This window comes from Vanellus vanellus, assembly GCF_965231255.1.
Source record: "Vanellus vanellus genome assembly, chromosome: 4".
In the NCBI taxonomy this organism is placed as follows: Eukaryota; Metazoa; Chordata; class Aves; order Charadriiformes; family Charadriidae; genus Vanellus; species Vanellus vanellus.
The window spans coordinates 1756847-1772229 of record NC_138909.1 but is presented as its reverse complement, the minus strand read 5'-3'; the positions used below and the strand labels follow the sequence as shown (position 1 = coordinate 1772229).

Below are 15383 nucleotides of genomic sequence, written 5' to 3'. Positions count from 1 at the left end.
CATTTAGGCAAACGGCACCAGACGTGACAATGAGCCCTTTTGTTTCTACGAAAGAAGAAACCATGAGCTTGTATTGCCACCAAACGCAAGCCTGGAGGATCGCGTAGAGACTAAAGCATGGGTGAAACGGTGTTTCGTAGTGCTAACTACTGTTATGATATCGACTTCTCTTTCAGGCCCGGAAGCTCATCAGTGACTTTGCCATTATCCTGTCCATTTTGATTTTCTGTGGAATAGATGCCCTGGTAGGTGTGGACACACCAAAACTAATTGTGCCAAGTGAATTCAAGGTACGTCATTGTCGGCTTGTGTGGTCGCCTTTGGAACAGGTTCCCTTTTCCACCCTTCTGCCCTCTATTAAATGATTTGCCCTCAAAACAGGAGAGTATTCTCCTATTCAGCTGTCTGAAAAAGGACCGTTTCTCTCAGATGGTGTCCTTTTTATTAACATCATTTTGGTTACCTTGTAAATCCTGCCTCCGTACTCCAAAAGGTTCATTTTGTTGCTGTTAAAGGGAAGGATGAACTTGTCACAAACCTCGAGTGTCTCCCTGTAGCCCCATTGCTGGAAGTACAAGTGTATTTGGGATGTCATCACTCCTCTATTGCGGCTCTAATGCAAGCTTTCCTTTCCTTGCCCTCAAAAGCCAACCAGTCCTGAGAGGGGCTGGTTTATCCCACCTTTTGGAGGGAACCCGTGGTGGGTGTACCTGGCAGCAGCCATCCCTGCGCTGCTGGTGACTATCCTCATCTTCATGGACCAGCAAATCACAGCCGTCATCGTCAACAGGAAGGAGCACAAGCTCAAGGTGGGTGTGCGTTGTGTCTTGCACGCGTATGGAGAGCTGCCCAGTGTTTCTTCTGTGCTAGAGAGGGAGAAGGGCCCGTGGCAGCGGAGAAGGGCCCATGGCAGCGTTGAACATACACGCCACCTCAGAAACGTCATTGCTGGTGTTTAACGACGATATTTATTTTGTTGACCAACATAGAGTTTTTGCTCTGACCAACGTAGAGTTTTTGCTCTGAAAGCCACTGATTCAGTTGAAAAATCTTGAGCGTTGCACAAAACGCGTTGGCCTTCCACCTAAAGCAGGAACCCTGCACAGGGCCAACTCGCGATGTCTCGTTCAGTTAGCACTTACTAATTTTGATTGGCTTCACCAGCATGCAGCCTGAAGCTTTCCCACACGAGAAGCTTTGGGATTGCGCCTCCCTTTTCCTTCACAAACAGGTCCTGTGCCAGGAATAGTTGGGTTTCACACAGCCAGCCAGCTACCTCTTCCCTTCTAGGGGAAGGAGAGGGCTTAGACCCATCGCATCCTAACCCCTGCTCATCTGGCAAAGACGTGGCTAGAGCTGGAAGAAGTTGGAGCTGCCCTCCTTTGAGAGGCAGAACTTTTGTTTAAAGCCCCTTTTCATGTCAACATAAGCCCAAAAAGTTTCTTAAGATCTTTACAGTATTTTGATCTTTCCTTGCAAGAGCTTCACGCTCTGACTGTAGACATTGGAGAATGGCAAAGGAAACTTCTAAGTATAGGTTAGTCGAAGCTTGTCTTGTAAAGAATCCTCATGACAACAACATCTAGCTGCCTTCATAACCATAACCCCTGCATCCGTTGGTGGTAGTAGTACTGTCTACCTTAGTAGAGGGCTGGATGAAGTTCGTTTCAGAATCTCTTGGCCCTGACCTCAGGGTTGTCGTTTGCCTGGGTGATTCTGCAAGACTCCACCATTTGATGAAGAATTAGAAAAGGAAATACAAAGGTATATGCTTGTGCGCTTTACGTGTCCGCATGGTGTGCTCTGCTTTTCCAGCGAGAGATAAGAAATCGGTAAATTAAGCGCAGTCAGAAACTGGTTGGTGTCTGTCATTCTCAACGTTTGCTTGTGTAGGGTGAACTCGTGCTGCCGGCTGTTCCCAGCGACTGGGGTTGTACATACTACCAAAACCGTTCATTCCTTTAAAGCAAGTCCCCGGGTCTGATGTTGAGGAACACCTAGGAAGGGTAGGGCGCTTTCCAGTGAGGAGGCTTGGCAGAGGTTCTTCCTGGTGTTTTTTTCAACAGGGCTTTCAGGAAGATGATGGGGGCCAGCAGAAGGGTCTGATCGCTCACTGCCTTCCAGCTGGTATGCAGAACTGCTGGGTCTTGGTGCTGCTGGTGCTTCCACATGGCCATTCACTTCACAGACTCTAGTCTCCTAGAGAAACTGGTCCCAGACTCAAGGCCAGCTAACTCAAACCTCTCCTCTGGCATCAGATGACTCTTAACTTCTAATTCCCCTCCTACCACCTTCCTCCCTCAAAGACACGGGCCTATTCCCTGTCGTCTTCTGATGGTTTTCAGGAGGGAAGGGTGCTCTGTGATTGTGATCAGCTTTCTTCCTGCACTCCTGTCGTAGACTATAAGGGGACAGTTCGTGAATCTGATGCATCAATGTGGAAAGGAAAACGAGGGTGGACAGAGGGGGTCCACCAGGTCATGCACGGTTCTGCAGAGAGTGCCCATTTTTGGGAGTTCAGGCTCGCGGTGGGGAGAGGCCGTGAGCTTGGAAGGGCCGTCTCTCTCAGGAGCTCTGCTTTAACCTGAGCCGGGACCTCATTTTAATTTGCACGGCAACGCATTACTGCATCCAAGCCAAAATCTCTCTCACCTTATCACAACGGGCAAAGTTTCTCTGGGTCGGACAAGCCCCCATTGCTGTGTTTATCGTGTAAGACAATCGCTGGCGGATGTTCTCAGCCACCGGCAGAACAAGGTCTCTTTGTGTCGTGGCCATCCCTGAGCGGGCCCGGCACGGCGCTGTGGCTGTCAGCCGCTCCGAAGGAGGTTTGGGGGTGTGGGGACGATGGCAGGGACCCCTCCTGTGGTGGGTATGGCCAGAGATGGCCCCGGTACGACAGCTGTGTTGGCTGTACAGTGCTGGAAAATACTAGCAATAAGCTGAAGAGATTTGGGACATACCAAGGGCATAGCCACAGTTGGATGTTATTTAAAGAAGAGCTTTATATCCGCTGACATATAACAGCCGCGGATGTAGTAATGTTTTTAAAATAAACTTTCCAGACCGGTGCTATGCAGTTTTTCGTGCCTGTAGGGTTTTTCCTTTCCCTGCGCGGTCAGTTCTATTGAAAAATATTAAATTCCTGTAAAAGAAGACTCTCCCTTCCTGCTAGCGAGACATGTTTCAAGTGGTCTAACCCGTGAGAGTAAAGACCTCCCTCAAAACACAGGTAGCGCTGGGTCATCACTTTAGATATCTGCATTGTTGGTTATATTGAGAGCTGTTGGAAGTGGGAATGGAGCTTTTACTTGGAAAAAGGGAGGATGTTTCAGTTTATGCGGTCACTGTGGACGTTAGACAACGGACGTGTTATTTAAGACCATCTCGAGTCTGATTTGGAGGAGAAAGTCAGAGTAACAGGGAATGGGAAAGGTTTGCTGTGCGCAGTGATGAGTGCTGCGTGATGGTCTTATGGGACTGGGTTAAAAAAAAAAAACCCTCAGAACATCACTTTTTGCTCTGAGGATCCGGGCAGATGTATTCAACACTGTGCCTACGTCTTCCTCGGGGGAAGGCTAATCATTGACACGATCTCGGGTTTAGATCTGTGTCCAGCACCTAACTAAGCAGGTGTATCGTTTTCTAAATCGCTGGAAGAATATATTCACTGTTCTTTCCCCATGAAGAAGAGGTCCCTCATCTCTTCACCTTAGAGGCACTGGAGGTGGTTAAGCTATCAGCACTGGGTGTGCTTTTGTAGTAACTTAGTATAACCACTCCAGAAAAATACTATTTAATATAAAAAATTTCTTTCCTGCTTCCTTTGTGAGCACATGCTTTTGTTTGACTGGGGGTTCTCGAGCCCTGTCCTGCTGCTCTGCACCAAAAAAGACCTCCATACACGAAATCTAGTATAGGCCAAAAGAAGGATGGGTTTTTTTTTCTGCTAGTGCCTTGCTAAAGTGTTGGCAGGGTGTCACTGAGTGTCCGTCCCCGTGCTGCCGGCCAGCCAAGGTAAGCAGCGCACGTACGAGGAAAACAATGAGGACTATTCAAGACAAGCTGGGTTGCTTTCCCTCCTGGCTCACCAAGTAGGTCCAGATCATTTGTTCTTGCCAGTAAAATCAGATTGAACAGGATTGAAAAAAGATTGATCTTCTTTAAAATAGCAAACCATAGAGGTTTGTCGAGTGTTTTTCTGAAGATCCTTTTCCTTGGTGGCTCTTTTGTTTCTTCGCTTCTTCTCTTGGCACTTGTGACCGGTGGCTTTCCTGTGTTAGTTCGTTAAGGGATTTACAAAAGAGAAGATGAGGGGTGTTCGGAAGGGAGTAAAGAACGAGGACAACTTTCTCCTTGTTGGTAGGGTATGAACCCATCAGCTGTTCTTGCTGCTCGCCCCGAGAGAGCGTAGGGTTGGGCATTGAGGAAGGTGCCTCCAGCACCCGGCGTGACCAGCACGGCTCAGACCAGCGGTCAAGTCCCAGCTGTGAGAACCCCCAGTTGCTTCCTATCCTAAACACAGGAGTTCCGACCTCCGAGACAGCAAATGTCACGTCTGGGCAGGCATCTTGTGTCTGTAAGATTGCTTTCAGGTAGACTTTGTGAAGTCATTACACTGAGGTTTATTTTACAACAGCTGCTTAAAACTAACGTTAGGCTTTGGGCTGGCTTTCAAGGGTGGTTTGGGTGTTTAAAGCTCTGTGCACATCCAAGCTGTCGCTAACGCAGACGCCAGAAGACTTGGCACGCGAAGGCACCGATTTTGGCCTCCCACCGCGGCAGAAGAAGTCCTGTCGCAGAGCAGGAGGACCAACGGCTCCCACCGTCGCAAGCCACTCTCCCGCTTTGCAGACCATCCCCCATCCGCTCGCCCTCTCCGAACTCTCTTGCTGCCCTAACTGTCTCGTGCTGTGAAAATGGGCCGTCGGGGTTTCGCACGCGCCGCGGGGAGGCAGCAGGGCTTGGGCTGGTGCTGGGCGTTGGGTTGCGTGTCACCGAGTTCCTATGAAAAAAGTGAGAACATATGATAAAAATAGCACTGCGTAGCGGGGTTTCATATTAGCTTTTTAAGAGGCAACGCAGAGCTCCTTCGCAATGCTATAAACCCATTATAACCAAGAAAAATGTGTATTTTTATATATATTATAAAAAATATAGAGAGATATATTGAGAGCTTGCTTGCTGACAAGATACGACGTGGGTCTCACTAATTATTTTTTGAAGGTGGTGAAGGTGGTGAAGGTGGTGCTCTCTGGTCGTCTTTAACTCACAGTCTGCTGTCTCAGGTCCCTCCGTAAAGAGCTCTTTGACTGGTCGCAGGGCTTGGCCTGTACCAACTGGAGCCCCAAGCGCTACGTAGCGTACCCAGGGGGCTTGGTCTTTCGCCAGGCTGCTTGCAGGTCTGCTGCTCTCCTCTGCTTACTCTATGCTGTCGTTTTCAGACCTTGCCGGAACCGTGACACCCGTTTTCCCTGCGTAGGCGGGGAATTCATCCTTTAAGGAGCAATGTCTCCAACTCTTCTCTTTCTTACGCCAACTTCTGTTGGCCAAAAGACGCGGTGGAAGGATATGCTGCTTGTTTGGTGTGCCTCTGCCCCAGGGCAGAGCCCTGGCCGTTCCTTAGGGATTTTGAATAATTAAGCTGAAGGTTGTCTGTCTCCCTTCACAGAAAGGCGCTGGATATCATCTGGATTTGTTCTGGGTGGCCATTCTGATGATCGTATGCTCCTTCATGGGTCTGCCCTGGTACGTTGCTGCTACCGTGATCTCCATCGCTCATATCGACAGCTTGAAGATGGAGACGGAAACTTCAGCCCCTGGAGAACAGCCCAAGTTTTTGGGAGTGAGGTATGTCAAACCAGAAAGGCCTCCATTGCCTTGTTTGCCTGCACGGATCGGTGCGTACTATAAATGGCCTCGCTTCGAGCAGGACACGTGCAGAGGTTCAGGGGGAACAGCTCTTAGATTTGCTGTAAATCAGATGAGCTGTGCTTCCTTACAGCTATTTGTTTTTTTGTCCGCAGAGGATATATCCAGTTAGAAATTTATCTGGCGTGGCCCTTGAGCAAATACCCTTTCTTGAAAAGGAAGAAAGCTGTTGTGCTACGTGCGTGCCTGTAGCTGGGGGAGAGCCCGTGCGAAGGGAGGAGGGGAAGGAAACTTCAGCCCAGGAGCTTAGACCTTTTCTCCGTCTGCTTGGGGCACGCACGTTGACGTCCCCCCAGGACACACGGGGCTTTCCAGAGCCAGCTCTGGTGCCCACGGGACACCGCAAAGCGGTCGTGAAGGATTACGTGCCGCTTTCTTCGTATTTCCAAACCCGGCTGTGGGATTTAGCGGCGCGGGTCTCTGGCAATACCCCGTGTGACTCCTCAAAAGCTTTTTTTGCCAGATCAGACCCGTTTTTTGCAGTTTTTGAGAAAGGAGATAAATTTCCTGTGGATTTCTTTATCAGTGGAAATCGAACAGGCATTCCTTAGCAAATATAATGGTAAAAAAACCATAAACCCGTCATGCCTAGGGTAGTCCGCTCTACTTCCTCAAGCAATTTTTTCTGTATTTGGTCGCCTTAATTAAGTGGGCTGAAGTGCTTTCAATAGGAGCGCTTGTGGAAATCAGGCCGCTTGCTTAGGCGGCTAAATAGCAATTTAATGGCCTGACTTTCAGTACTCTGAAATGTTACTGGGGAAAGTATTTTTGGATGTAGGCAGCGGCTGTGGGTGCCGATGAAGGCGCGTGTTCGGCACCCCACGAAGGCGCGGGACCATTTATCCAACTTTTGGAGTGCTGTGAGCAGGACTCCAAATATGCTGCTAATCTAAGAGTGGAGAGCCAATGATTTATTACCTATTTGCGCTGCGTGCAGAGGATTTGGATTGCTATTTAACGGTTTCTAATGTTTAACGCGTAAACACGCTCCTCCTTACTCAGTAGCAGCGCTCTGTTGATCCCCAAACAGCGGCGCTAAGGCAGCGTACAAAGACTGAGCTGGGGGTTAAAAAAAGCGATTTACGAGGCCGGGTCAGGATGAAGACACCTGCCTGGCGCTGTTGGCTTGTTACCACCAGTCTGCCTTGAGAACGGGGCTAGGAAAACCAGTTGTCGGGCCCTGTGTTGGTTTGGAGTAGTCTGAGAGAGGGAATAAAAGCAGAGCGGAAGCTGAAGCCGTGCTGCTCACCCGGTGGTTTTTGTTTCAGGGAGCAGAGAGTCACCGGCGTCATCGTTTTCATTCTGACCGGCGTGTCTGTCTTTATGGCCCCCATCCTGAAGGTAAGGACGTCGCCTTTTCTGCTTCCTTCTGCCCGCGCAGCCGGAGGAGGGCCGCAGCGCCTCTCAGGCTAGTTTTACGCTGCTAAAAAGGCTCATCGTTGAAGGAGATCAGTGAGAATTACTGAGGCCGTCGGACAATTTTCCAGAAGCTTCCTCTGTGAAGGGAAAAAGAAGATGACGTAGTCTCCTAGACAGTAATAGTGACAAAGTTCGGGGCTGGTGGGTTTTGGGGGCTGTGGGTTTATTTTTCATTTTAAGATCCATGTTTGCGTAAAGTTTTGTTTCCTTTTATTTTGCGCTCTTGTACTTCTGCTGCAACTGTGCTTTACGGAAAATATATCGCGGATGACGCTTGAGAGCCTACCGGTGGCATGATGGAAGGGCGGTTGGCAATGCGGTAGAGCAGCTCTGCAGAAGGCACAGCTTAAGAGATGGATACGTAGTTTTAAAAGCACATTTGCATCTATTTGAGTGTGCGCACATCTTAATACGTGTACCTGAAGAGAGTCTTCCTTTGGTGCTCACAAGCTGTGTGTGTGGCCCGCTGAGAGGAGGGGTTGCCCAAGGCACGCACCTCAGCAGATTTTCACTCTTTTGGGCTGGATCCTCCTAAAATAGCCCATCCCTTATCGCTCAGACGCGACGCCCAGCTTAGCAGTATGGAAAAGGTGTTTCTGGAGGAAGCAGCGCAATTAAAAAGTGATTTCTTGATCTCCTGAATTTTTTTTTTGTGTTACAAGTTTAGCCAAGGCTCTGGACGGATGTGCTGCTGAGGTACCGTTTAAAGTAGATAAGGAGTGATTTTCCAAGGCCTGAAATGTGTTGGCCCGTAGCCACAGAGAAACGCATCCTTAGTGGATCATCAGATCGTAGAACGAGACTGGAAAACCTGCTTAGCCATGTCTTGTGGAGGATATTGCCTTCTCCGGGGATGACGGTTTCGGTGATGCCGAGTGCAGGCATACTGCACAGCAGGAGGTGTCACCTGCAGAAGTCCCTCTCCATGGGTCCATAGACCAATGGTAGGAGCAGAAGATGTCAAAACAGTAACATACGCGCTGAAACGCTGGCACCGTGCATCGTAACTCCGTGACGGAGCACGCGGGTGTCTGGAGAAGCGTTTCTGGAGGAGGCAAAGGAGGTTTTTGGTCGTGAGGAGGTTGGAAGCCGCAGGGGCATGAGGCACAGTTAAATCTGCCGTCATCCATAACTCCTGTGATATGAAGACTGGTTCTGATGAATCTAGCTTCTAGAGAAGCTGTGGCTGCCCCGTCCCTGGAGGTGCTCAAGGCCAGGTTGGACGGGGCTCGGAGCGACCTGGGCTGGTGGGAGGTGTCCCTGCCCAGGGCAGGGGGTGGCACTGGGTGGTCTTCAGGGTCCCTTCCAGCCCAAACCGTTCTGTGATTCTATGGGAGGCTGCAGGATCGGAGGCAGGCAGAGAGCAACGATGCCACCTGTGTATCAAGTGGAGAAAGCGGCTTAACAATGTCAGGGTGTTCCTGTTCTTGATTTCTAAGGTTGTTTTTACAACTAGCAACTTTTTGTGTCTTGGTAACAGTTTCCTCCTCTGCACAAACAGGCATTTCCGCGCCCTTAATTTAATGCCTGATTGTAATAACTGCTTGTTAGTTCATGTGACCTTTCCCTGCAAGATCTCCCTTCCTCTGCTCCACTGGGGTCTATTATTTCCCCTGTTACTGCTTCGTTCATTAATTATTTCGTCGGCGCTTCCCCTAAGAACGCGTATGGGGAAGGTCCTGGCGGGAGGACGCCTGAGGATAAATCGGCACGCTCCTCGCCCACGTGCCAGCGAGAAGTCCCTGGCAGCGTTTCAGGACCTTTAACAAACTCCAGTGGCAGGGTCTCTCCTGCTCCAGAGAGCTGCTTTGCTAAATGCATTGCAGAACATTTAAGTCTTCTCGTGCCAGCGGCAAATTGAACGCTAACGATCCCAAATTCAATAAAGCAGGCAGAATAATCTCCTCTTTGTTGTTTTTTTTTTGTTGTTGTTGTTGTTGTTGGGTTGGGGTTTTTTTTGTGGGTTTTGCGGTGTTTGTGCTGGTTTCGAACGGCACTGATGTTTCTGCTCAGTTATGGCAGATCTCCACAGAAACATCCTCGGCCCTGCGAGGAGAATGACAGGCACTTTCCTATAAATACATTTTTTAATTCTTTTGGCTCGCAGCGGGTTTGCTCGGAGTGCCTGAGCCAGCAACCCCTTTGTTAGCGAAGGCTTTGCCAAAAGAAAGTCTTCCAAAAGGAAAGCGCCGCTTGCTACTCTGCAGGATAATGTACTGAAGTTTCACCTAGGGATGATTCAGAGGATTAATTAGTGTGGAATGGTGAAATAATATTTGGACGTTTCTCTTTCTTTTTTTTTTTTTTTTTTTTTTGGAAAAACAGAAAGAAATAGAAGGGGAGGGAGAGATAGCAATATAAATGAACTAGAAAGCTAAACTCTGAAAGCTAAACTCCCCCTACCCGACTTGCCGGAGGAGATATTATCATGCCTCGTCTTATCCTTCAGATCCAGTGAGGGCTTTGAATCCCTTGGACACCCCCAGCTCTGTGAACCCCGCGCTGGCTCCCCGTCCCTCCCTGCCACGGCACACGGCGATGGCAGACCATCAAACCCCGGCTAGGGAAAAGAAAACGGGGCTTTTAATGGGAAATATCAACGCAGCTGACTCAAGGAAGCAAGTAAATCCAATAGAAGGATGGATTGGCAACCAAGAAGCTCGGAGGAGGTGATAGGGAATGAGACTCAGGGGAGGGAAGGGGGAAATGTAGGCAGGGAAGCTTTGGTCCTGGGTGGCACGTGGACCGGTGACGCTGGCGCTCCTGTGCCGCAAGCGTAACGCACGCGTACGGCATCAAGGCCTCCGGGGATATGTGCGTGGCACTATGTTTTTCACCCAGTAAGTGATGAATAATGTAGGGAATACGAGAAAACACTGAATAACTGCCGTGTTATTTGCCTCTTCAGTGAGTCCCATGCACAGGTTGGAAGGCAAACGTCCCTCCGTGGGAGCCTTGGCTGTGCTGCGGCTGCCGTTCAGTGGCAGCCGCCCGTCACTGCACAGAGAGTTTCCTTCGGCGACGGCGGCAGAGCTCTTCCCGACCTTCCTGGGTTGAAATAAATCACACAAAGGCTGTTGTTCAGCTGCCGCTTGTGGTTTGTGCCCAAGTATTGCCTTTGAGGTCACGCCAGGCTGGCTGTGCACAGTTGCGTGGTGGGGCCGAGGAGCGGTTCCCCCCCAGCAGCCGCGCGGTGGCTTTTGTGGTGGAGGAGGGCTTTGTGCTTCAGCTCGGAGGGACGGGTGCTCGCTCTGGGGAGCGTGTGTGGTGTTGCCCTGCGCCTTCCTCGCTTCCGAAGGATGATGTCCCCCATGGCAGGACCAGTGACGGAGGAACGGGCAGCGCTTAGCACTGGAGGGAGCAGAAATTGATGTGTGAAAGGACAGTTCCCGACAGTGAAGAAAGTAACTCACGGTCCTGTGTTCGTGAATAGTTACGGATTAATGCGAGTGAAAGATGGAGCGGTCAGAGATTTGGTTGGCAGGACTGTCATCGCTGAGGTGGGACCCAAGAGAAGAGCCTTTCTGGGTGGATTTCCACGGCTTACCGAGCTGGACATACCACAGGATCGTGCTGCCTTTTCTTCTTCTCTACCTTCTGCTTCTCGTCTCACAAGTAACCGAGAGGCGAAAGGCAGTTTGAAGCTTACTGGAACACGGTTACCCCAGCGCCTTTTTAATTTGCTGGCTCCGTTCCCTGTGGTTCTTGGAGAGACATCCAAGTCCCAGGGAAGTGGGAGAGCCCAGGGCTCGTCCGACCCCTGGCCTGCTCCTCAGCCCTCCAGTGATTGCACAAATGTTCTTGCGTCTCTCAAAACACAGCAGAAGGATTGCTTTCTGAGTTGACCACAGGCTAGGAATTATGTCCCCCTCGAGGTGTTACGGGTGCATTGTCTATGGGGAGGTTGTTCACTCGGTTTCTCCTGCTCTTCCCCCACAGTTCATTCCCATGCCCGTGCTCTACGGTGTCTTCCTCTACATGGGTGTCGCTTCCCTCAATGGCGTGCAGGTGAGTCACTGGCGCAGGTTGCCCCGAGCAGCTGTGGCTGCCCCATCCCCGGAGGTGTTCAAGGCCGGGTTGGACGGGACTGGGAGCAACCTGGGCTGGGGGGAGGTGTCCCTGCCCAGGGCGGGGGGGATGGGACTGGATGATCTTTAGGGTCCCTTCCAACTAACTATGGTTCTATGAGTCCCTCCAAGGCTGGGCCTTCTCCGGAAGGTGGCAATCATTAACCATTGCGGGGTTTCTTTCCCAACCCTCTGCCCTTTCCCTTCTCCTTCACCGCCTCCTGTTCCTTCCCAAGAAGCCCGGGGAGGGTAGCAACTGTTTACAAACATTGCCACGGGTGGCTGTCCTCAGATCCAGACCAAAGGGGAGCCATCTGCTCAGCGGGAGAGCAGCCAAGCCTGGGCCCTGTAAGCGATGGGGGGGTGCTTTGTGAAGACCCGGGGTCCATCTCCCCCCCCTCCGCCCCCCAACTCAACCATTCCGAGAGCAGCGTCCGCCTGCAGAGGCCCCAAGTGCCCTCCCTGCCTGGTTCGGGACATCTGTCACAGACTGGAGGAAAACAAGGGCGGATGATTGATGGGGACGGGGTTGTTCTGCAATGTTAACGAGCGGGAACATTGCTGTTTTGCCGGGGAGGGGAAGCCAAGCCCCCTTCTTTGTCATTGAGGAAATATTCCATCAAGAGCCTTTCCCACAGCGCGGCGTCTGTCGTTGGCCCTAGGAGGCTGGAAGCGGTTTTGTTGCTTTCTGGCACCCTGTTAATTGTGGCCTTTCTTTTTAGCGCTTGGTTGTGCTCTGAGGGGAAAAGACTGCCTGTTCTGTGAGCGCCATGAGAATTTCCTTGGGTGTTCTTTAGAACGGCCCCAGCTTTCATTCCCCGGTGGGACATCCATCTGGTCTCGGCAGCGGGCAGCGAGCCCGCGTTCGGGCAGGGGACAACGAGGGGATTGTAATGTCCACCCAGGGGTTGGTTCTCCTGGAAGGGCTTTCTCCGGCTTCCCGGCCCAGGTGGTCAGGGGACCGGGCAGCTTGTTTTCCCCTGAGTGAGGATGTTTTTCACTCCATGAGAAAGCCCGGTTTTGGTTTAACTCCAAGTCCAGCACGGGGCGAGGGACGCTGCCGGAAAAGCTGCCCGTCTTCCTCGGCCTGGGGTTAGCTGCCTTTCTGTTCTCTGGTAACGTGATGTCTGCCCTCACCTCTCTTGACCTCTGCTCCCAATTTAATTGGTGAAAAAAAAAAAAAAAAATTGTTTTTAAATGCTGAATGCCTTTCCTTGGCAGGAGCGGGGCAGGGGAGGGTGGCAGAAGCGACCCAGAGTTTGATGCTGACCGTAATTTGGGCATTCACCTTATTTTCTCTGTTTTGTGGGTAACGAGGCGCTCCCTTCAAGAGAAAATGCCCTGCGTCCAGAGCCGCAGCAGATCAGGCCCATTGTTTCGAAGCCAGAGGGGCAATTTCCACCGACACCTTTGGCCCTTGGTTTCCACACTGATCACCAGAGCAGATGGAGTCCTGCTCTTTAAGATGAAGGCACCTCAGGGCCTTGCTTTGAGAGATGTTTCGCTCCTGTGTCCCTGTTCAGTTGCCAAATGCAGTGTAGATGTAGGACCTTCGCTTGAGACAACCGAGTGAGCGACTTCGGCCCACGCTGCATCAAGCACAAGTCAGTCAGGATAGAGGAGGAGTGTTGGGTTTTCCACCGGGTTTCTTTTCTGGGTGGAAAGCAAGTTGATTCAAGGTCACGTGTCATCATGGAATAATGCTTTTGTATCTCTTTTTTTTGTGCGTGTGTTTCCCGGGTTTCGTTTAAATGTCGGTTTCTTTTCCTTTCCAGTTCATGGATCGTCTGAAGCTGCTCTTGATGCCTCTGAAACACCAGCCTGACTTCATCTACCTGCGCCACGTCCCGCTGCGCAGGGTCCATCTCTTCACCTTCCTGCAGGTGGTGTGCCTGGCCCTCCTTTGGATCCTCAAGTCCACCGTGGCTGCTATCATATTCCCCGTCATGGTAGGTGACGTTCTCCTTCCCATCCCTCCCTTCCGCAGCCTGCGCCTTCCCCCCACGGCCGTGCCCTCCCAAAAACGGGCAAATCCAGCCTCTCCCTCTCAAATCCCTAGCTCGGGGCTCTGCCTCCCTTCACGGCACTGATGTAGGACTACACGGGGTCAATGTTGCCGTGGCGGCCTTTACAGAAATCCTCTGGAGGAAAACGAGCCTGGAAAGTTAATTTTTTTCCAGAAAGGTGTCGTTAGTTGTGACCGCTCCGGGCTGCCAAGGTTAGATTTGCCGTGTTTTCTCCTTGAGCTTCGTGAACGAATGAGAGGTGCATAGTTTTCCTTTTTTAGTCCACGCTAATTACCGTACAGAGAATGTCTCCTTTGCTTTTAAATAGCATTAATTGACAAAACCAAGAATGAGGCTCACTGCTAAGAGGTGTACCAAATGGAGGGAAAGGATTGGCTAAATCAAGAGCCAAAAAAAAAACCACGTCTTTTTCCTTGAACTTGAGTAAAAACACAAGAATGTCGATTGATGTGTTTCACATCGGAGGATGATATGTAAGTTTCTAGGACGCATCTTCTCTTTCTAATGACGCATATCGGAGTCGTGCTAAAACTTATGTGGGATGTTGAGAGATCAAATGTTCATCACACACAGAATAACTGTTTCTTAAATATAGACTGTGCAGTCAGTCTGATATCGTATTTCTACAGCGTCAAGGAAGGGGAACGGTGAAACAGCGTTCTCTGCATTTAAGTTATGACTAGAACTATAGATACAACTAGGCACTAATACCAAATAAAAACCAAAGAAGTGTTAAGGGGAGTTAAGATGTCTATATGGGGCCAAATGGATCGAGTGTGGATCCAAGGGGACCGTCGCTGCACGCGCAGAGATTCTGCCGAGTCTCGCCTCCGGCTTGGAGATGGGTCACACTGCTGCAAAGTTAAAGATTTATGAAACTCCCTTAAGAAATTTGGCCCAAAGTCACCTAGTTTCAGGTTTACGGATAAGTACAATTTCGGTTGTGGGCGCAGTTACGAACTGCGGTGCCTATTTAAAGGGAGAGAAGGAGTGAAAGCAGAAAACAGAATGAGGACAAGCGTTTGTTCTCTGATGCTGGTGAACTGAGAAAAGATGAGGCAAGTTAAAAAAAAAAATCCTCCAAATGTTCTTGCCGGGACACATGGTCATACGTAAAGGCGTTAAAAATCAGCAGTTCCCACTGACGCGCCGTTCCATTGCCTTTCCGTGGCTGTGTTGTACTGCTGTTGAAAGCTGAATGTGAGATGTGGACAGACACTCTTTCTCTTTGCCCATAATAGGGAGAATCCGAGTGAACCCTGAGCTTGTTATAACGGTGCAAACTCGGTGAAGGTACTGTCACAGCTTAGATGTAGCTGGATCTGATGACAAAACCTCCGTTATTTGCACGCATGAACAAACAGACTATACACTTCCAGTTTGTGAAGATCCGGCCAATTGATCCAAGCCTCTTTATTTGAAGAAAAAGCACTTTTAATACAGAAGTAGTTCATAATGGGATAATCACGGGTGTCTACGCGGCATCTTTCTGCCCCCTGAGTAATTTCTCACTTCTGTAATCGCGTCTTAAGTTACGCAAGTCAAAGCTGGAGGTCCTTTCCTAGGAATCGTTTGTGCCGTTGACCGTCATTGCTCGGAACAACCTCTTCATCTTAAAGGCAGCCTTCCGTTGTCGGGAATGGGTTATATCTCTTAGTAGACAAGTCCAACTTTCAGTCTGTTGGTGTACCCTTTGGTAAAAGGTACGTGTGATCTTGGAAGGTGTCCGGTGGTGGCGTTAAACCCCACGTCGATGTAAACACCTATTTCAGACATGTCCCTTCTTTTTTTTTTTTTTTCCCCAGTGCCTTGGAGTGCAGTCTTGCAGGGAAAAAGCTTTTCCTCCAGTTTCATGCAGCCACAATCCTAGTAAACTTTCTTCTGCAAACTCTGAGGGCACAGTTTGGCCCTCATTTAATTTCTAAAGAGTTCATACATC

General features: G+C 50.2%; 1 protein-coding gene across 2 annotated transcripts in view; it reads left to right on the top strand.

Annotated features, from left to right (window-relative positions):
• The window catches only part of SLC4A4 (solute carrier family 4 member 4), a gene marked incomplete at its 3' end in the record, with an annotated part of 159107 nt that overhangs the window by 135914 nt on the left and 7810 nt on the right, over window positions 1-15383 (top strand). For both annotated transcript variants that reach the window (XM_082482028.1, XM_082482027.1), the window contains exons 16-21: window positions 177-290; window positions 648-809; window positions 5672-5850; window positions 7200-7272; window positions 11290-11358; window positions 13193-13366. In XM_082482028.1, the coding sequence (XP_082338154.1) occupies window positions 177-290; window positions 648-809; window positions 5672-5850; window positions 7200-7272; window positions 11290-11358; window positions 13193-13366 (771 nt within the window). The remainder of the gene's footprint in view (window positions 1-176; window positions 291-647; window positions 810-5671; window positions 5851-7199; window positions 7273-11289; window positions 11359-13192; window positions 13367-15383) is intronic.